General features: G+C 41.2%; 1 protein-coding gene across 1 annotated transcript in view; it reads left to right on the top strand.

Moving 5' to 3' along the window:
* LOC133656051 (aquaporin-3-like) overlaps positions 1-21,925 on the top strand; it is a 42,808-nt gene that overhangs the window by 9,686 nt on the left and 11,197 nt on the right. Inside the window, exons 2-3 of the mRNA XM_062056838.1 lie at positions 1,259-1,385; positions 18,645-18,782. Coding sequence (XP_061912822.1) covers positions 1,259-1,385; positions 18,645-18,782 — 265 coding nt within the window. The remainder of the gene's footprint in view (positions 1-1,258; positions 1,386-18,644; positions 18,783-21,925) is intronic.

Genomic DNA, 21,925 nt, shown 5'->3' with positions numbered 1-21,925 from the left:
CTTTTCCTCTTTGGTCCGGAGGACACGACGTCCACAGTTTCCAAAAACAATTGGAAATGTGGACTAGTCAGACCACAGAACACTTTTCCACTTTGTATCAGTCCATCTAAGATGAGCTCAGGCCCAGCGAAGCCGACGGCGTTTCTGGGTGTTGTTGATAAAGGTTTTCGCCTTGCATAGAAGAGTTTTAACTTGCACTTAAAGATGTAGCGACCAACTGTAGTTACTGACAGTGGGTTTCTGAAGTATTCCTGAGCCCATGTGGTGATATCCTTTACACACTGATGTCGCTTGTTGATGCAGTACAGCCTGAGGGATCGAAGGTCACGGGCTTAGCTGCTTACGTGCAGTGATTTCTCCAGATTCTCTGAACCCTTTGATGATATTACGGACCGTAGATGGTGAAATCCCTAAATTCCTTGCAATAGCTGGTTGAGAAAGGTTTTTCTTAAACTGTTCAACAATTTGCTCACGCATTTGTAGACAAAGTGGTGACTCTCGCCCCATCCTTGTTTGTGAATGACTGAGCATTTCATGGAATCTACTTTTATACCCAATCATGGCACCCACCTGTTCCCAATTTACATGTTCACCTGTGGGATGTTCCAAATAAGTGTTTGATGAGCATTCCTCAACTTTATCAGTTTTTATTGCCACCTTTCCCAACTTCTTTGTCACGTGTTGCTGGCATCAAATTCTAAAGTTAATGATTATTTGCAAAAAAAAAACATTTTTATCAGTTTGAACATCAAATATGTTGTCTTTGTAGCATATTCAACTGAATATGGGTTGAAAATGATTTGCAAGTCATTGTATTTCGTTTATATTTACATCTAACACAATTTCCCAACTCATATGGAAACAAGGTTTGTAAATATTACATCTTACTATAATTGTGCCTGGTACTACATTACATATACTTTATACTTACAAGGTGTGTATAAAACCTTGATGATTTTTTTGTTTGTTTTTAAGCGCTTTATAGGCAGAATAGAGGGATTCCCATTCAATTAAATTTTGCTCGCATTTATTTAGTTGAAATGCATAAAAAAAGAAAAACGTGTTGTTGTCCATAAGGATTGTGATTGATATGCAAATTACAATAAACAAGTGCAGTTCCCCTTTAAGTGAGGGATGAGGCAAAAACTAATCCAGACGTATACTGTATAATACACACTGTGCTAGCTGTATAGTCCCTGTTAGACGTTCATCAGCAGCAGTAAAAATAATAAAAGTTTGTTTTCCCTCCTCCATCCAGATGTTTAGCTGTGCCGCAGGGGCTCAGTGGATGCTGAGCCGTGGCTCGCACGGGACATTTCTCTCAGTCAACTTCGCTGTCGGAGGTGGTGCGGCACTGGGCGTCCTCGTCAGTGGACCTGTCTCAGGTGAGATGTCATGCTGCTGTTTAAAATGTCCAATGGATGTGGACAGTAGTACAAAACCCAAAACCAGTGAAGTTGGCACGTTGTGTAAATAGTAAATAAAAACTGAATACAATGATTTGCAAATCCTTTTCAACTTCTTTTCAATTGAATAGACTGCAAAGACAAGATATTTAATGTTCGAACTGAGAAACATAATTTTTTTTGCAAATTAGCATTAACTTAGAATTTAATGGCAGCAACACATAGCAAAAAAGTTGACACGGGGGCATTTTTACCACTGTGTTACATGGCCTTTCCTTTTACCAACACTTAGTAAACGTTTGGAAACTGAGGAGACACATTTTTAAAGCTTTTCAGGTGGAATTATTTCCCATTCTTGCTTGATGTACAGCTTAAGTTGTTCAACAGTCTCCGTGGTGGTATTTTAGGCTTCATAATGCGCCACACATTTTCAATGGGAGACAGGTCTGGACTACAGGCAGGCCAGTCTAGTACCCACACTCTTTTACTATGAAGCCACGCTGTTGTAACACGAGGTTGGCATTGTCTTGCTGAAATAAGCAGGGGCGTCCATGATAACGTTGCTTGGATGGCAACATATGTTGCTCCAAAACCTGTGTGAACCTTTTAGCATTAATGGCGCCTTCACAGATAAGTAAGTTATCCATGCCTTGGGCATTGATAACATGGATAATACACCCCCATACCATCACAGATGCTGGCTTTTGAAATTTGCGCCTATAACAGTCTGGATGGTTCTTTTCCTCTTTGTTCCAGAGGACACAACGTCCACAGTTTCCAAAAAACAATTTGAAATGTGTTCTTGTCAGACCACAGAACACTTTTCCACTTTGCACCAGTCCATCTTGGATGAGCTCGGGCCCAGCGAAGCCGGCTGCGTTTCTGGGTGTTGTTGATAAATGGCTTTGGCTTTGCATAGTAGAGTTTTAACTTGCACTTACAGATGTAGCGACGAACTGTAGTTACTGACAGTGGTTTTCTGAAGTGTTCCTGAGCCCGTGTGGTGATATCCTCACACTGAAGTCGGTTTTTGATGCAGTACCGCCTGAGGGATCAAAGGTCACGGGCGTTCAATGTTATGTGCAGTGATTTCTCCAGATTATCTGAGCCTTTTGATGATATTATGGACCGTTGATGGTGAAAACCCTAAATTCCTTGCAACAGCTCGTTGAGAAATGTTGTTCTTAAACTGTTCGACAATTTGCTCACGCATTTGTTCACAAAGTGGTGACCCTCGCCCCATCCTTGATTTTGAATGACTGAGCATTTCATGGAAGCTGCTTTTATACCAAATCATGGCACCCACCTGTTCCCAATTAGCCTGTTCACCTGTGGGATGTTCCAAATAAGTGTTTGATGAGCATTCCTCAACTTTCTCAGTCTTTTTTGCCACTTGTGCCAGCTTTTTTGAAACATGTTGCAGGCATCTAATTCCAAATAAGCTAATATTTGCGAAAAAATAACAAAGTTTACCAGTTCGAATGTTAAGTATCTTGTCTTCGCAGTCTATTCAATTAAATATAGGTTGAAAAGGATTTGCAAATCATTGTATTCTGTTTTTATTTACGATTTACACAACGTGCCAACTTCACTGGTTTTGGGTTTTGTATTTTAAACACGGTGACTCAGTACTGCCTCTGCTGACAATCTTGTTATTATGACAACTGAAACACAGATGTCGTTGGAGAAACCCTGGTATCTCACCACATAAGGTAAAATTGTCCTTGAAGGTCGCCATACTTTTAAAACAAATTGAACTGAACAATTCAAAGTTGGCATGTCTAACATTATAAAACGATTTTCCTATGAGTCTTGGTCTCACATCTATTCAGGCTGAAGTGGCCATACCGAAATCCGTCAGTACAGTTGAAATCAAACGGTGCTATCTTTCAATACCTGGTGATGTCACACCCTGTTGCAGACTAAACACTAGCTCAAACACTTCAATCACCCAAGCAGCACTCAGAGGGGACTTAGCCAAACTGCCTCTCTGTGATGTTGCAATTTCCAATGCCAACAAAGCAAGTAGGCCTGATAGAAAACACTAAAATGTAAAGTTAGGCAAAATTTGGTACGGAAAACTACAACAAGGAAGAACATTACAATCAAACGGCAAGTGTGTAATAGACTTTTAGACTTAGACAAACTTTATTGATCCACAAGGGAAATTGTTCCACACAGTAGCTCAGTAACAAAGGATGGAAAGGATCATGCACACAAGAGCACAAAAATAGAGCAAACACAAAAGGTATAAAGTAGACTAAAAATGTACCATAATAGCAATATAAAATATAACATATGTCACATTATATATTATTATTAGAGATGTCCGATAATGGCTTTTTTGCCGATATCCGATATTCCGATATTGTCCAACTCTTAATTACCGATTCCGATATCAATTGATACCGATATATACAGTCGTGGAATTAACATATTATTATGCCTAATTTTGTTGCGATGCCCCGCTGGATGCATTAAACAATGTAACAAGGTTTTCCAAAATAAATCAACTCAAGTTATGGTAAAAAATGCCAACATGGCACTGCCATATTTATTATTGAAATCACAAAGTGCTTTTTTTTTTTTAAACATGCCTCAAAGCAGCAGCTTGGAATTTGGGACATGCTCTCCCTGAGAGAGCATGAGGAGGTTGAGGTGGGCGGGGTTGGGGTGTGGGTGGGGTAGGGGGTGGCGGGGGTGTATATTGTAGCGTCCCGGAAGAGTTAGTGCTGCAAGGGGTTCTGGGTATTTGTTCTGTTGTGTTTATGTTGTGTTACGGTGCGGATGTTCTCCCGAAATGTGTTTGTCATTCTTGTTTGGTGTGGGTTCACAGTGTGGCGCATATTTGTAACAGTGCTAAAGGCCTACTGAAATGATTTTTTTTTATTTAAACGGGGATAACAGAACTATTCTCTGTGTCATACTTGATCATTTCGCGATATTGCCATATTTTTGCTGAAAGGATTTAGTATATTACAACGACGATAAAGATCGCAACTTTTGGTATTTGATAAAAAAAAGGCTTGCCCCTACCGGAAGTAGCGTGACGTAGTCAATTGAACATACACGCAAAGTTCCCTATTGTTTACAATGATGGCCGCATGAAGTGAGAGAGATTCGGACCGAGAAAGCGACAATTTCCCCATTAATTTGAGCGAGGATGAAGAAAGATATGTGGATGAGTAAAGTGCAAGTGAAGGACTAGTGGGGAGTGGAAGCGATTCAGATAGGGAAGATGCTGTGAGAGCCGGGGGTGACCTGATATTCAGCTGGAAATGACTAAAACAGTAAATAAACACAAGACATATATATACTCTATTAGCCACAACACAACCAGGCTTATATTTAATATGACACAAATTAATCCCACATAAAAACACCTAGGTGTTTGTTATGCTAGCTCCTAGCTACTAGCTACTAGCTCGAGCGGGTAATATGGACGGGATCCCGTATATATAACCAGCCAATACAATTCAAACACCTGCACAACACACACACTCACTCAGCCCAAAGAACCGTTCACCTAACCCAAGGTTCATAAAGCTTATATATTTAACCAAAGTTACTTACATGACACGCACGTACGGGCAAGCAATCAAATGTTTGGAAGCGCGCGGGTGGGACCTGATATTCAGCTGGGAATGACTACAACAGTAAATAAACACAAGAAATATATATACTCTATTAGCCACAACACAACCAGGCTTATATTTAATATGCCACAAATTAATCCCGCATAACAAACACCTAGGTGTTTGTTATGCTAGCTCCTAGCTCCTAGCTACTAGCTCGAGCTAGTTATAGCAAGCGATCAAATGTTTGGAAGCGTATCCAATCCAATCCAATCCACTTTATTTATATAGCACATTTACACAACAAGAATGTTTCCAAAGTGCTGCACAGCCATGTTAAAAACAATATTAAAAACAATATTAAAAACTATATTAAAAACAATATTAAAAAACAATATTATGCTACACCAATGACTGAATAAAAACAAAGAATAAATGAATAGAAAACCAATACAGAGACAATATAAAAAATAAATATGATTAAAAACGATTTTAAAGGGTGAAACCAATTAAAACAGTAAAATAGACATCAAAATTTATAACCCTAACCCTAACCACACAGGACAACAGAGGACAGAAGACCACACAACTCACGTAGTGTTAAAAGCCAAAGAATAAAAGTGGGTCTTTAGACGAGACTTAAAACACTCCACTGTGGGAGCAGTTTGAACATGGAGGGGCAGAGTGTTCCAGAGTTTAGGGCCGACCACAGAGAAGGCCCTGTCTCCCCTGGTTTTAAGTCTCGTCCTGGGCACCACGAGCTGGAGCTGGCTCTCGGACCTCAGAGCGCGCGCAGGAGTGTAAATTTGGATGAGGTCCGAGATATACTGAGGTGCCAGTCCATGTAAAGCTTTAAAAACAAACAGCAAGGATTTAAAATCAATTCTAAAATGAACAGGGAGCCAGTGCAAACTCCGAAGAATTGGGGTTATATGCTCACGTTTCCTGGCCCCTGTTAAAAGTCGTGCTGCCGCGTTCTGGACTAACTGCAACCGGGAGAGAGTTTTTTGGCTAATGCCAGCATAAAGTGCATTGCAGTAGTCTAGGCGACTTGAAATAAAAGCATGCACGACTTGTTCAAAAAGGTTAAAAGATAAAAATGGTTTTACCTTTGCTAAAAGACGAAGATGATAAAAACACGATTTTAAAACGCCATTGACTTGTTTGTCAAATTTAAAATCGCTGTCTATAGTGACGCCAAGGCTGGTGACTTTGGGACGCACATGATTTTGCAATGGTCCCAAGTCAGTGAGGGCCGGACCAAAAACTGAAATTTCCGTTTTTCCCTCATTCATTATTAAAAAATTCTGGGCTAACCAAGCCTTGACATCACATAGACAGTTGAGAAGGGGTGTCAGGGGGCCGTGGCCTTTTGAAATTGGCATATACATTTGGCAGTCATCTGCATAAAAGTGATAAGACACTCCATGTTTCTTAAAAATCTCTCCAAGAGGGAGAATGTACAAGGAAAACAGGATGGGGCCTAGAATGGATCCCTGGGGGACACCACAGTAAAGCGGAGCAGAAGAAGAGGTGGCGTCCCCCAGCCTGACAGAGAAGGACCTCTCTGACAGGTAGGATCTGAACCACTCTAATGCAGTCCCCCTGACACCCACACAGTCTCTCAGGCGGTCTAAAAGAATTGTGTGGTCGACTGTGTCAAAGGCAGCTGTAAGATCTAAAAGCACTAAAATGGCAGAGCTACCAGAATCAGACATTAAAAGCAAGTCATTAAAAACCTTTAAAAGTGCAGATTCAGTACTGTGCAAAGCCTTGTATCCAGACTGAAATGGATCTAAAGTGCTATTTTCATCTAAAAAAGGCTGCAGCTGCGCTAAAACACATTTCTCCAGAATTTTTGACACAAAAGGTAATTTGGAAATGGGCCGATAATTTGACAAACATGTCGGATCTAGACCTGTTTTTTTAATCAAAGGCTCGACAACAGCTCTTTTACAAAAAGAGGGGACCCAGCCAGAAATCAAGCTGCTGTTGATGATGTCCCTAACAGACAAGTCAATAGTGCCCCAGATTTCTTTAAAAAAGCGAGGGGGTACTGGGTCTGTGGGACAGGACGAGGGTTTCAGTTTGTGGACTATTCCTGTAAGCTCAGGCATGGACACAGGCTCAAAGTGACTAAACACAGCCAAGCACTGAGTGGCCACATTAAAACTCAATGGAGAGCGAGAAAGATTTGCCCGAATAAAAGCAACCTTATCGTTAAAAAAGGAGAGAAATTTTTCACAAGTTTCACTTGTCATCTCCAGTAAAGTGGCTGGATTCGGATTAAGAACATAACTAATAGTATTAAAAAGAACACGTGGCTTGCTGATACTATTTAAAATTAAGTCTGACAGATATTTTGTTTTTTCAGCTTTAACCACACTTTGATAGTTCTGACAGTTTTCTTTTAAAATTTGATAAGAAACCTCCAAGTGATCCCCTTTCCACTTGCGCTCCGCCCTTCGCCACTCACGCCGAGCTGTGCGTGTGGTTTCATTGAGCCAAGGCTCCTGTTTTGGCTTTGGACGTATAGCTTTGAGGGGCGCTATACTATCCAGAACCTCAGAACATGTAGAAAGAAAAGAGCACATCAATTGTTCAGTGTCTGCAGAGTGTGATATACTCTGCATGGACACAGTGAATAAAGGGGAGAAGGTGGCTGCGGTGTCAGACCTAATAACACGCCCATGACGCACGGCAAGCGGTTTCACATCAGGGTCCAAACTTAAATTAAACATAACAGGACTGTGATCAGAAAACACAGCATCACCAACAACGACATTGTCAACATTAAAACCATGAGACAATACGAGATCTAGTGTATGCCCACGTTCATGTGTGGAACCAGATACAGACTGTATAAAATTAAAAGAGTCAATGACATTCAGGAAGCTCCTGGATAGAGGTTCGTCTGGGCAGCAGGTGTGAATATTAAAGTCACCAACAATAAGAACACGATCATATTTGGGCAGAATTTCGGCCAGAAATTCAGAAAAGTCATTTATGAAGTCTTTGTGGTACTTGGGTGGTCGATAAACTACAGCACACAGGACGACATCAGAAAGACCCAGCTCAAACATGCATAGTTCGAAGCTTGAAAAGGAGGATTGCAGGCGGATCTGACGGCATTTAAAGTCATTTTTAAAAACGACTGCTAATCCTCCTCCTTTTCGGCCAGACGACCGCGGAGAATTAAAATACGAGCACTCCGGTGATAAAAGTTCATTTAGAGGAGCGAACTCACCAGTTCTCAGCCAAGTCTCCGTCACACAGAGGAAGTCCAGTCCGCGGGAGACGAATAAATCCTTCAGGATAAATGTTTTGTTTGTCAAGGATCTTGCGTTAACAAGACCGAACTTAACGGGGGCCGGCGCATCCAAGGCCGGTGCTGATCTGGGTGGGGCCCGACACAGAGCCCGCAGGTGGCGGGAATTCACTCCGCACCTCCGGGGGCGGGGACAGCAGGAGCGCGGCGGGCGAGCTTCCCCCTGCAGGCCGACGACAGGAACAATCCAGGACCCGGCGGGATCCAGCAAACGTGGGTGCAGGAAGAAACCAGGTACCGGTCCATACCTCCTTCGGGAAGTCACGGAAAGCCGGGCCAGGAGTGCCCTAACTTTCACCAGCTGGCCGCCACGTTTACCGCGGCGCCGATGACGCTTTCGCCGGGGGAGAGGAGCCAGAGGGCGAAAAAGGAAGGCAGGAATCCGGCCAGGTGAGGAAGCTGACTGGGACGTCGTAAAACTAACGTCGAAGTTGATCATATCCGTGTGAGAGGGACAAAGATCCAACAGCGTTTGGCGGTCATACACAAACAGTGAGTTGACAGGTACAACAAAAGACGCGAACAGCACAAAAACAAGCAAAACTGACAGCGAGAGACGGCAAGCCTTAGCACATACTGGCGCCATCTTGGGACGTGACGTCACGCTCATCAGGTCAGGTACTCACGGTATCGCGTCTGCGTCTGTTAACGAAGTCAAAGTCCTCCTGGTAAGAGTCTCTGTTGTCCGAGTTCTTCGATCTTGACTGCATCTTTCAGGAATGTAAACAATAAAACACCGACTGTGTTGTGTTGCTGACTTCCCTCGCAAAATACTCCACTTCGCACCGACTTTCTTCTTTGCTTGCTCAGCTTCGTTCTCCATAATGCAATGAACAAATTGCAACAGATTCACCAACACAGATGTCCAGAATACTGTGGAATAATGAGATGAAAACAGCTATTTCGTATTGGCTTCAATGGGGAAGCCATACCGGTGTTCTACTGGCTACGTCACGCGCATACGTCATCCTCAAAGGCGTTTTGAACCGGAAGTTCCCCGAGAAATTTAAAATTGCACTTTATAAGTTAACCCGGCCGTATTGGCATGTGTTGCAATGTTAAGATTTCATCATTGATATATAAACTATCAGACTGCGTGGTCGGTAGTAGTGGGTTTCAGTAGGCCTTTAAAGTTGTTTATACGGCTACCCTCAGTGTGACCTGTATGGCTGTTGACCAAATATGCCTTGCATTCACTTGTGTGTGTGTAAAGCCATAGATATTATGTGATTGGGCCGGCACGCAAAGGCAGTGCCTTTAAGGTTTATTGGCTGTACCTCTCCCTAAGTCCGTGTACCAGTAAGTACAGTGGCGTTTTAAAAAGTTCATACATTTTACTTTTTGAAATAGATACCGATAATTTTGAAACTGATACCGATAATTTCCGATATTAAATTTTAAAGCAGTTATCGGCCGATATTATCGGCCGACATCTCTAATTATTATATAATAAATACAATACTTACAGTTTAAAGACTTTGTAGGGAGCAACATGAGACGAACCATCCACATTCAGCTTCATGGCAAAGGCTTCTTCTGAGCAACACACTGTGGCCTATGCACTGCTATCTAACACGTTTGAATTGCACCTGCATGCTAAGTTCACTATATAATACAAATGACACTCAGAAATGTAATAAGAAAAAAGGACGTAACTGGACAGCACAGTCATCATAATCAGCACATTTTGAAATGTTACATTAAAAATGAGATTTTAGTCAATCCATCCATCCATTTCCTACCGATTGTCCCTTTCGGGGTCGCGGAGGGTGCTGGAGCCTCTCAGCTGCATTCAGGCGAAAGGCGGGGTACACCCTGGACAAGTCGCCACCTCATCGCAGGGCCAACACAGATAGACAGACAACATTCACACTCACATTCACACAGTAGGGCCAATTTAGTGTTGCCAATCAACCTATCCCCAGGTGCATTTATTTTTTTTGGAGGTGGGAGGAAGCCGGAGTACCCGGAGGGAACCCACGCAGTCACGGGGAGAACATGCAAACTCCACACAGAAAGATCCCGAGCCCGGGATTGAACTCAGGACCTTCGTATTGTGAGGCACATGCACTAACCCCTATGCAAAAAATAACATTGACACACACAGAAGTACCGAATATTGGTAAAATCGGTTCCAAAGTGCAGGTACTTTCAAATAAGAAAGGTAACCATCCCTACCAATTACTAGGATTGGGCATCGAGTGTTGCGCATCGGTGGGAACCGGGACTAGCATTACGATTCTCTTGGAATCGTTCAGTTTTTTTCCCATTTTGATTCCTAGTTTTGATGTCCGGCCGAAAGAAATAGCCACCGCCAACGAAGAAGAAGCAGTAGGTCAGATGACAACCATGAACGGTGTTTGTAGGCGTTCCAAAAAATAAATAAATACAATAAAAATGGTGCCGGTCTGCGCAGTGCAAAAGTATGCGAGGCTGGTGTATCGTGCAAAGGAGTGCGCACGACAAAGATGATGAAACACCTGTGGAAATTAAAGAGTGCCCCGTCTTTGACATGATGCCCTGCACCCTTTTTCCTCTAACCCAGTGTTTCTCAATTATTTTCTGCCGGTTCCCACCAACGCGCAACACTCGATGCCCAATCTTAGTAATTGGTAGGGATGGTCACCTTTCACATTTTAAAAGGTACCTGCACTGCAAAAACTGAAATCTAAGTAAGATTAAATATCTCAAATAGGGGTGATATTTGCTTATTTTCTGTCTGATAAGATAATTGTTCTCACTAAGCAGATTTTATGTTAGAATGTTTTACTTGTTTTAAGTGTTTTGGTCCTAAATTATCTCAGTAAGATATTACAGCTTGTAGCTGAGATTTTATGAACGATATTGAGTAAAACATGCTTGAAACTAGAATATCAACTGATGCAAAGCTGTGTCATCAACACTCACAAGTATAAAACTACTTTTTTAAAGTAATGATTTCTTACTTCAAGCATGAAAAAAAAAAATCATGATGCCGAGCGCATATCATTATGTCAAGATAATGGCACTAGCATTTACTTAATTTAAGAATATTTTTCAACATATTGAGCAAAAAGGTCTAATTGTTTTTTCTACCAAGAAAAGTGCACTTGTTATTAGTGAGAATATACTAATTTTAAGGTATTTTTGGGTTCATTGAGGTTAGCTAATTTTACTTGTTTTGGAAAGTCTTGACAAGCCAAATTGTCTTGTTCTATTGGCAGATAATGTTGCTTAGTTCAAATAAAATACCCCTAATTTTTGTTTTGTTTTTTCTTGTTTTTGAACACTGACTTTTTGCAGTGTGTACTTTGGAACCGATTTCACCAATTATCGGTACTTCTGTGTGTGTTAATGTTATTTTTTTCATACTAAAATCAAATGTTTAGAAGTAGACAGTTTGCACCCCCCGACCCCCACTCTCTGCCACGACTAAAAATAGTATAAAAAAAAAATTGTCTATAAAACTGTTATAAGTAAACCTCTGCATAACATTGCATCCTTATTACAGAAATTCCAAAAAAAGATGAAAAAATATAGATCAACTTACAACAAAGAATAACTTTGTTAACTGTGACGATCAGTCACTTCAATTCTGGTTGTGGTTCCTGCTTCTCCCTATTTGTGAGTATATTAAAAGACTCTTACCTGCACATCATTCTCCTGTTTCCTGCATCTCGGGGTCATGACCGCCGCAGCCATGCGAAATCCTCACAGTTAACATTGTCTTAGTGTATAACAGGAAAGTGAATCCATTTTGCCTGAAATGTAAAAAAAAATAAAATCCTATTAATAATAATAACAAAAATGTTTTGACTGACTTGAACCACTTAATACTGGAATAAAACAACTCAATACATAAAAATACATTCAAATTCATCAGCAACATTAACTCAGGGTCACAGTATATAAAAATGAGGAAGTCAGGATTAATGGCTACAACGAGCATGCTGTTCAGTGCACAGGGTTTGAAGCATGATACATCATGTTACCTGGGGTCCCACGCAACCCCCGCCCCGGTATTGCACCCACAGCTGTGTATAGAGAGAGTAGGACCAGCTCGGTTTCAAAGTTGGTAGCAAACATGGTGCCCTGAGGGGCTTTTGACCAATCAGAGAGACTAAGGCCAGAGGATCTTCTGAAAGCATTTTCCCTTTGTTTGGGTTGAAATAAGCTTTATGAATAAATGTTTCAAAAATGAGTAGCTCTCTGAGTATTTCATTATGTAAAAGTAGCTTTCAGGAGAAAAAAGGCGCAGTAACATCTTTGAGTGTCTGCAGCATCAGACGGCCGAACACATAAACACAGAATATGTGTGCGGTAAATGTTTTTTCATGAGGTTTTCAAAAATAAACACTTCACAGGATATTGCAATAACATCAACACCAAAACACCCCAGAGAAAAGAGGAGGCAAGTCTATTAAAAAAATTAGAGAATATCGTTCAATAGTGTCTTTTTAATTTTAGTTTGAGTTATTTTTATCAATCAGAATGTCAATATTTTAGGTTCTTGCTTTTGAAGGGAACATTTTTGCCTACTTAATAAAAGGGGAAATTTCATCCAAAAATTACTCTGGTTAGCACCCTCCTTTCAACCATGCAAACTGGCTGCTTGACTTCCTCACAGACAGACCCCAATCTGTGAGAGTGGGCAACAACACCTCCAGTGCCATCTCCCTGAGCACCGGCTCCCCCCAGGGCTGCGTCCTGAGTCCGCTGCTGTTCACGTTGATGACCCATGACTGCTGCGCCAGGTCCACTACCAACCACATTGTGAAGTATGCAGAACCAACAACCTGGTCCTGAATGTCAACAAGACCAAGGAGATCATCGTTGACTTCAGGAAGCACCAGTCCAGCCACGCTCCACTCTACATCAACGGCACAGCGGTGGATATAGTAAGCAGCACCAAGTTCCTGGGGGTGCAGATAACTGACAATATAACCTGGTCCCTACACACCGGAGCTCTTGTAAAAAGAGCTCAGCAGCGCATGCACTTTTTGCGTCGGATGAAAAGAGAACAGCTCCCTCCCCCCATTCTCACCACATTCTACAGAGGCACTATAGAGAGCCTGCTGACCAACAGCATCTGTCTGGACTGGAGCCTGCAATGCCTCAGACTGTAAGTCTCTCCAGAGAGTGGTGAGGACGGCGGAAAAGATCATCAGGACTCCTCTTCCTCCTATCCAGGAGATCGCAAAAAGCCGCTGCCTGACCAGGGCTCAGAAAATCTGCAAAGACTCCTCCCACCCCCACCAAGGACTGTTTTCACTAATGGACTCTAGAAAGAGGTTCCGCAGCCTCTGAAGCAGAACCTCCAGGTTCTGTAACAGCTTCTTCCCTCAGGCCGTAAGACTCTTGAACGCATCATAATTGAATTATCCCCTCAACTCCCCCCAAAATGGATTAACTCGCTGGAATAAAAAAGACAATATAACATTCATCCATAAACGTGAACGCATGTGAAAAAGTGCAATATATTTATCCGTACAGTAATCTATTTATTTATTTATATATATTTATTTATTTTATATATATATTTACTTATTTTATATATATATTTATATATTATTTATATATATGTATTTATTTATTTATTTATATATGCACCTTATTGCTTTTTTATCCTGCATTACCATGAGCTTATGTAACAAAATGTTGTTCTTATCTGTGCTGTAAAGTTCAAATTTGAATGACAATAAAAAGGAATTTTAAGTCTAGTCTAAGTCTTTCATGATGACCATGCCTATTTTAAGAATCGGAACTGAGAATCTTTAGGAACTTGAATTTAAATGAGGAATCGGGAATCATTCAAATTCAAACAATTCAAATCTAACCCTACCAATCACAAGTCTGTTTGTCCATTTACACACGTGTCACGTGTAAAATAAAAACATGTTTGTCAGTCCACTCGCATACACAGAAGCTGCAACATCTGTATATTCATTCCCAGGCCCACATATGACAAACATTTGTTTTAGTGATGGTAAACGACTAAACCAGGGGTCGGCAACCCAACATGTTGAAAGAGCCATATTTGACCAAAAATACAAAAAACAAATCTGTCTGGAGTCGCAAAAAGTTAAAAGCCTTGTAGTGAAGGCAACACATTAAGTAAGTGTCTCAGAGGGTTAGATAACTCCTGGAAATTACTGGCTTAAAACTGCCAAAGATATAGATGTGTGTGTCCAAGTTAAAGGAAAGGACAGGCTGTCTTCTTCTAATGGATTTATTACAATCTTTGCAGGCTGGGTAACGTTTGCTGTGGTCTGCAACAACATGGCACACAATCAGAAATGCAGCCAATAATACATGCAGATATTGTGTCATGAGGCATGCAAATATAAATTAAATACACAGAGGACATAAGTGAAGGAAATTAAATGAACTCAAATATATCTACAAAAGAGGCGTAATGATGCAATATGTTCACACAGCTAGCCTAAATAGCATGTTAGCATGGATTATTAGCACTCTACGCAAGTCAACATCAACAAAGCTCACCTTTGTGCATTCACGCACAGCATGAAACGTTTGGTGGACAAATTGTGACAAATAAGGAAGGAGTGCCATAAAACACGTCTTTCTGTGGCAGCAACGGAGAAAGTTGTACACGTAAAGAAACTACGGTGAGTTCAAGGACTGCCAAAATTAGTAGGACAAAACGGCACTGGCCAAATACTGTCATCAGTGAAGCATAAACACAAACATATTAAACAGTGGGCTTTCTAACAATTAGGAAGGTTTGTGTTATGTTTGTCCTCCTACAGAAACATTAAAACAACAAATATATTTTTTAATTTTTGGAAAAGCTCCATGGAGCCACTGGGGCGGTGCTAAAGAGCCACATGCGGCTCGAGAGCCGCGGGTTGCTGACCCCCGGACTAAACCCATGGATCACTTACTTTTGATTCACTCCTCACAAAGCGCATGCGCAGAATCTCACATGACAATTGCACAACACGCCTGAATATGATTACTATGTACGTTACTACATATTTTGCAAAGTAAGCCTCTCTTCTTCAACGTGAATCCTCAGTCTGGACAAGTTGAAAACTAAATACAATAGCAATCCGAACAATAGCGGAACGTTACAATTAGATTTAACGGTGCAATATTATAACACAACAACTAGCTATAACATAGACAATACAGGCTCAGACAATGATTCGTTCATGACATCAGTCTTGCATTGTTTGATCTTTTACATTTATCCATCTGCTATTTTAACTTTGGTCTGTCAGAAATCACCAATATCCCAACCCAAACATTAAAGCACCACGGGGTTCACGTGACTCGGCCGGCACGCATGACGCTTGCGGTCACGTCCTTCCCGATGCTGACCCACCACCAAAAATTTCGGTTTTAATTACAGTTTTTCGCCATAACAAATAAAATAAAATCACTCGAAACTAGAGATATATCCGAAGTCCGATATTATCGGCCGATAAATGCTTTAAAGTGTAATATCGGGAACTATTGGTATCGGTTTCAAAAAGTAAAATGTATGACTTTTAAAACGGGGGGGGGGGGGGATTCGGTGAACGAATCATTTTAAGGAACTGATTCTAGTGATTCAGTACAGTCAAAAGAACTGCCGATCCCATCACTAACACACAAGTGAATGCAATGCATACTTGGTCAACAGCCATACAGGTCACACTGAGGGTGTCCGTATAATCAACTTTAACACTGTTACAAATATGTGCCAAACTGTGAACCCACACCAAACAAGAATGACAAACACATTTCGGGAGAACATCCGCATCGTAACACAACATAAACACAACAGAAGAAATACCCAGAACCCCTTGCAGCACTAACTCTTCCGGGACGCTACAATATACACCCCCCGCTAGTGTTTTCAGACCGATGCTGCCTTCGCTCTGTTCCTGCTAAACTAGTAAGTGAGTTTCGATGCTCAATTCTAACTGATAATGCTAATGTTAGCCATCGGAAATATGTGTTGCAGCAATAAATAGCCATCAGCTTGATAGTTCGCAATTCAACACTACTTCATTCGAAAAAACTCTCCCGCCATGTCTTTCTTTGTTTTGGACCTGCATCCACCCCGACACATTCTTGGTAGTGGCGTCTTGTTTGGAGCGCAACCCAAGATCATTTCTTGATAGTGTCTGCTATTTAACATCGTCAGCATAGAGACGTACTATTTGTAATGTGTGCCAATATTACTTACAATTATTCTAACAGTTTGTCAAAGTCTATCTAAGTTATCACAAAACTTTGTGTTTCAATGAGTTCCTGGCGAGAGGACAAAAGCTGTCTTTAATCCTACCAAGCAGAAGGCTTGTAAAACTTCAATGTGTAGGATGGGAAGCAACATGGAGGTGTTCTGTTTCTTTTATGTATTGTAATCAACAGAAAGATATTGTCTTGACCCAAGAACTACAAAGCGAACAGGAAGCAGGGCCCGACCTCCCTCCAGGCGACCTCTTCTTTGAACTGTTTTATGACCTTTTCTTTGAACTGTTTTAATCAAAGGTGATGGCTGTTTACGACCCCCGTCCCTTAGAAACAGCTGTTGCCATGTAATCAGGGAAAGTCCAAATAAAAGAGGAGGCGTACAATCTTTCGCCAGAGCGTGCTGGAGACTGTACAAGAGTACAGCCCAGGCGTCTCTCCTCAATTGAGCCAAATTTATTAATTCTGTCACTGTTTAATTCCTTGCTTCTTGTCTTGTTTAATAGATGTCATCAGTGTTTGAACCTGACACAAACTTTATTGATCCACAAGGGAAATTGTTCCACACAGTAGCTCAGTTTCAAAGGATGGAATGGGTAAGGATGGAAAGGATAATGCAGGTATTATGTAGACTAAAAATGTACCACAGTAGCAATATAAAATATAACATACATGTAATATATATTTATTTTTATATTATGTTATTATATTACATATATTACAGGGGACATGTCAGTTTGACACTATATGCGCTAGTCCTCGTGGGAAATGTGGTCTTCCTTCAGGCAAAACACTACCGCATTGGTCCACTGGCGCTGCCAAAATCAATCAAAACTGAAAGCACAATATATAAAACACTTTAGCCAACAAAAAAATTAAAACAAACAATTTGCGCTGATTTTTTTTAAATCCATGTGAGGAACTCGGGGTTAAGGTCTGCAATGAGCACATTTTGTAGAGCACAGCTTTTCGAAATGGGGTTTGACACATGATACTGCATGATACTGCATGATACTGATAAAGCATGTTCCATGTGGCACCCACCCGACTATTTGAGAAAAAACATATTTCTGTTTGTTTGCTGCAGTTAGTATAGCGGTTGTATAAAAATAATTACCTCATTTCCTTTTTTAATTTAGCTAGCATAGCGGGGCTAATTCATTGAACCGCTTAATGGTGACGAGGAAAAAAAAGTGATTTTGAATGGTTCGTTCATGACACGCCCATCCCTAATCGTTTTGCATGTCCATTCAAATAAACATAATGCTAACATCTGCCCGTTCACACATGCACACATGACGTAATTGTCTGCCCACTCACTCACACACAAAGAAAACATGTGCGCCCATTCACATTCCAATATTGTGGTCCATTTACACAGGCAAATATATACGTTTTCAACTAAAAAAGGCATTGCTTCGAATCGTTAATAGGCTGCTGGCTAAAAAAAAACAAAAAAAAGGCCGGAAAGAAGGCAGGTGCAGTGGGCACATTTGGATCCAAGTAAGCCTGTGGAAGCGTTCTCTCGCTTGCACCGTGGACCTAAAGTTGCCATGGTTACCAGCTGTTGAAGCAGCAGGTGCCGAAGAAATGTGTTTGTAGTCTAATGCGAGGTAAACATTAGCATCATTGTCACAAAGTAGCCATCACTCATTTCCTGAGGCGAGTCATTATCACCGATGGCTTGACAGAGCCCAAATATCAGCGAAGGCTAAACTGGCAGTTTGGTGAAGTGCAGTATTTACCACCTTGATGGCTTCGCTCACGCACCGACAGCGAGCGAGCGAGCCTCGGCGGAGGCAGAGGAGGGGCTAGAGGAAGAAATGAAGCATTTCAAAGACGCATGCCGAGAGAGGTGTCACTTTACCATCTCTTTGCTGGGAAAACCGCGCCGCCTGTAATTGAAAGGAGAGACGCTATCGTCAAAAGTACAGACACTACAAACGCCTGCTTGTGCTCTAACGAGTTGTTTCCTCGCTCGCGGCCTCGGAGCATCCCGCAATAAAGGCGCCTCTCATCATGTGGCGATGGCGACCCGTGAGCGGGGTTTCACGCCTCAGAAGCGGGCGCGCCGCGAGGAACGTATAACCAAAAACGAGAAACCGCTTGTTTTATGTGCAGCACTAAGGCGCTTATTATTCTTCATGCCTCTAGGTGGACACCTCAACCCAGCTGTGACCTTTGCGCTGTGTTTGCTCGGCAGAGAGCCTTGGAGGAAGTTCCCCTTGTTCTTCTTCTTCCAGACTTTGGGAGCGTTCCTGGCAGCCGCTGTGGTATTCTGTGTATATTTTGGTAAGAATACTCCCATTCATTAAAAGATCCATGAGCCTAAGCTACACAAAAGGACCGCACGTTAAAGAACTGCACTATTTTTTTTTTTTAGAATTTTGCCCATCATCAACAATCCTTATGTGAGACAAGAACATGTACCTTTCTCTTTTCCTTATGTTGTAAATAGTCTAAAACTGTTAGCAAGAGGCAGCTAACAATGCAGCTGGTGGAAATTGACATATTCTGTCTATAAAACCCTCTAAAAAAACATCCAACAACATTTCATATACATACTGTGAATGTGAATGTAATTATCGTATTTTCAGGCTATAAGTTGCTACTTTTTTTAACGCTTTAAAATGGTGCGGCTAATTTATGGATTTTTCTTCAATAATGAATGTGTTCAACAAATAGTTTTCATATTACACCGACAGAGACACTGAAATGGTGTGTTATTGTTTGTGCTATGGCACCATCTTTTGGACGAGTTTGCTCACTGCAGGTGCTGCACGTGGAAAATGTGCCCTGTTTCGTGCTTTGAACCGCAAGTATGACCGTCCATGGCGTTTTTGCTCGAAGGAGTTTGTCAGAAAAATTGTATGTAAATGATAAAAAAACTTTCCGTTCTCTGAGTTCCCAGTGAACAGATGAAAGCTGTCTTTGTTGCACCAAGCCAAAGGCTTGGAAAATTCCGCTGTGTACGATGGGAGGAGACGGGAGGGGTTATCTATTGTGATCCAAGACTTGCCCAAGCTCAATCCAGGAACAGCCCAAGCCCGAGGCATCTTTTTCTTTTGTGTTAATGCAGGGGTCTCAAACTCAATTTACCTGGGGGCCACTGGATGCAGAAACTGGGTGAGGCTGGGCCGCAAGAAAAGATTTCTTAAAAAAAATCTAACATGCACTTTTTAATGAATTCACCTCCTTTGAATGGCTTTCCCGCCCTAGCAACCATCTCACTCACCATGTAGCTAGCTTTGACTGCTGCATCGCTCTTTTCGCTTGCTTTCTTGACGAAATCTTGTTGCCTCAGTAGACTGGTTTTAAAATTTGCAACCCGGTTCACTCCCCTAGTATTTTGCATACTCCTCAGCATGTCTAGTTGTATAATGACGTTTCAAATTGTATTCCTTGTGCAACGCAACTTTCTCTGTATCAACTACAGAAAAGAGCTATAAGGATTATTCATAAAGTAGATTACTTAAAACACACTAACATATTATTTATTAATTCTGGTTTATTGAAACTACAGGAGCTAGTAAAGTTACAGACATTATGTGTCATGTTTAAGGCTAAAAGTAAAACATTACCAGCAAATTTACAAAAAATGTTTGTCATCACTTCTGAGAATGAAGAGCATAGAAGAAAAGGTCATTTCAATTCTTGACGAAATCTTGTTGCCTCAGTAGACTGGTTTTAAAATTTGCAACCCGGTTCACTCCCCTAGTATTTTGCATACTCCTCAGCATGTCTAGTTGTATAATGACGTTTCAAATTGTATTCCTTGTGCAACGCAACTTTCTCTGTATCAACTACAGAAAAGAGCTATAAGGATTATTCATAAAGTAGATTACTTAAAACACACTAACATATTATTTATTAATTCGGGTTTATTGAAACTACAGGAGCTAGTAAAGTTACAGACATTATGTGTCATGTTTAAGGCTAAAAGTAAAACATTACCAGCAAATTTACAAAAAATGTTTGTCATCACTTCTGAGAATGAAGAGCATAGAAGAAAAGGTCATTTCAAACATCAGTATTCAAGGACAACTTTAAAACAAATGTGTATATCAGTGGTGGGGGTTCAACTATGGAATTCTCTTTACAAGAGATAAAAGATTGTAAAAATATATTCCAATTGAAAAAATATATAAGGACAGAACAATGAGATCATATGGACAGCCATAACTGTTTACATTTTGCTTTATATTTATTATTTTACTTATTTTTTGCCTAGTTTTGTATTTGTTTTGTATCATCCTGTGAGGTGTATACTACTTATTTTGTTTTTTTTGTTCGTTTTGTACATCATGAAGTTTTGCACTTCTTGTGTTTTTTTGTTTGTTTTCGTTATATTTGGATGTAATTGTTTGTTTATATGATATCATTAAGTAAGACTACGTACTATGTTGAAGGGGGCAGAAAAATATAAGATTTTTCTTCATCCTGCTCCTTCTCAGGCATTGGTGTGTAAATGTATAATTTAAAAATTGAGGTATAATTGTCTATCGATCAAAGATGCACATCAATGAAGGAGATAAATAAAAATGAAATGAAATGAAATAAGACACGTCGGGGTGCCCCTGTGAAAGAAATATTGCATCAAAAATCGTCTCTGTCTGGAGCCAACGGGAGGAGGGTGGGGGGTGGAGTTTACAGTTACGGTAGCACAATTAGCCCCGAACGGGTTAACATCACCACGTCTGTATCAGCGCTGGGGTCCAGTGCACCACACTTTTGTATTGTCGCTCGCTCCTTCGGCGGAGTGCTCGTCTTCCCCGCCCGGACTGTTTACAACGGGGGCGGGAGCGAGCAGGCGGGCGAGGGAGGGAGGCAGGGAGGGAGGAAGGAAGAGCGTGTGTCATAGAAAAGCGGCAAAATGTTTCTCTGCTTGCATTACGCAAGTGACATCAATGCATACTTGCCAACCTTGAGACCTCCGAATTCGGGAGATGGGGGGGGTTGAGTTGGGCGGGGTTAGGGGTAGCGGGGGTGTTTTTGTAGCCCGGAAGAGTTAGGGCTGCAAAGGATTCTGGGTATTTGTTCTGTTGTGTTTATGTTGTGTTTAGGTGCGGATGTTCTCCCGAAATGTGTTTGTCATTCTTGTTTGGTGTGGGTTCACAGTGTGGCGCATATTTGTAACAGTGTTAAAATATAAATAAAATAAAATATGACCACCCTCAGTGTGACATGTATGGCTGTTCCTTAAGTATGTCTTGCAATAACCTGCGTGTGTCTCTAGAAGCCTCATACAACATGTGTCTGGGCTGGCACGCTGTTAGTATGGAGAAAAAGATGATGCGGTGACAGATTCTAGAGGACACTGATGACAGTGCCATCACGGCACGCCCTCGATATTGTCGAGAGCCTCATACCACAACGTGATTGGTAGATTTCTTCAGCTCCGCACACAACGCTGTCAAGCGCCATTCATTTAAAAC

Source organism: Entelurus aequoreus, linkage group LG08 (genome assembly GCF_033978785.1).
Source record: "Entelurus aequoreus isolate RoL-2023_Sb linkage group LG08, RoL_Eaeq_v1.1, whole genome shotgun sequence".
In the NCBI taxonomy this organism is placed as follows: Eukaryota; Metazoa; Chordata; class Actinopteri; order Syngnathiformes; family Syngnathidae; genus Entelurus; species Entelurus aequoreus.
Note: the sequence above shows the minus strand (reverse complement) of the source record. Positions and strands in the feature narration are given on the sequence as shown.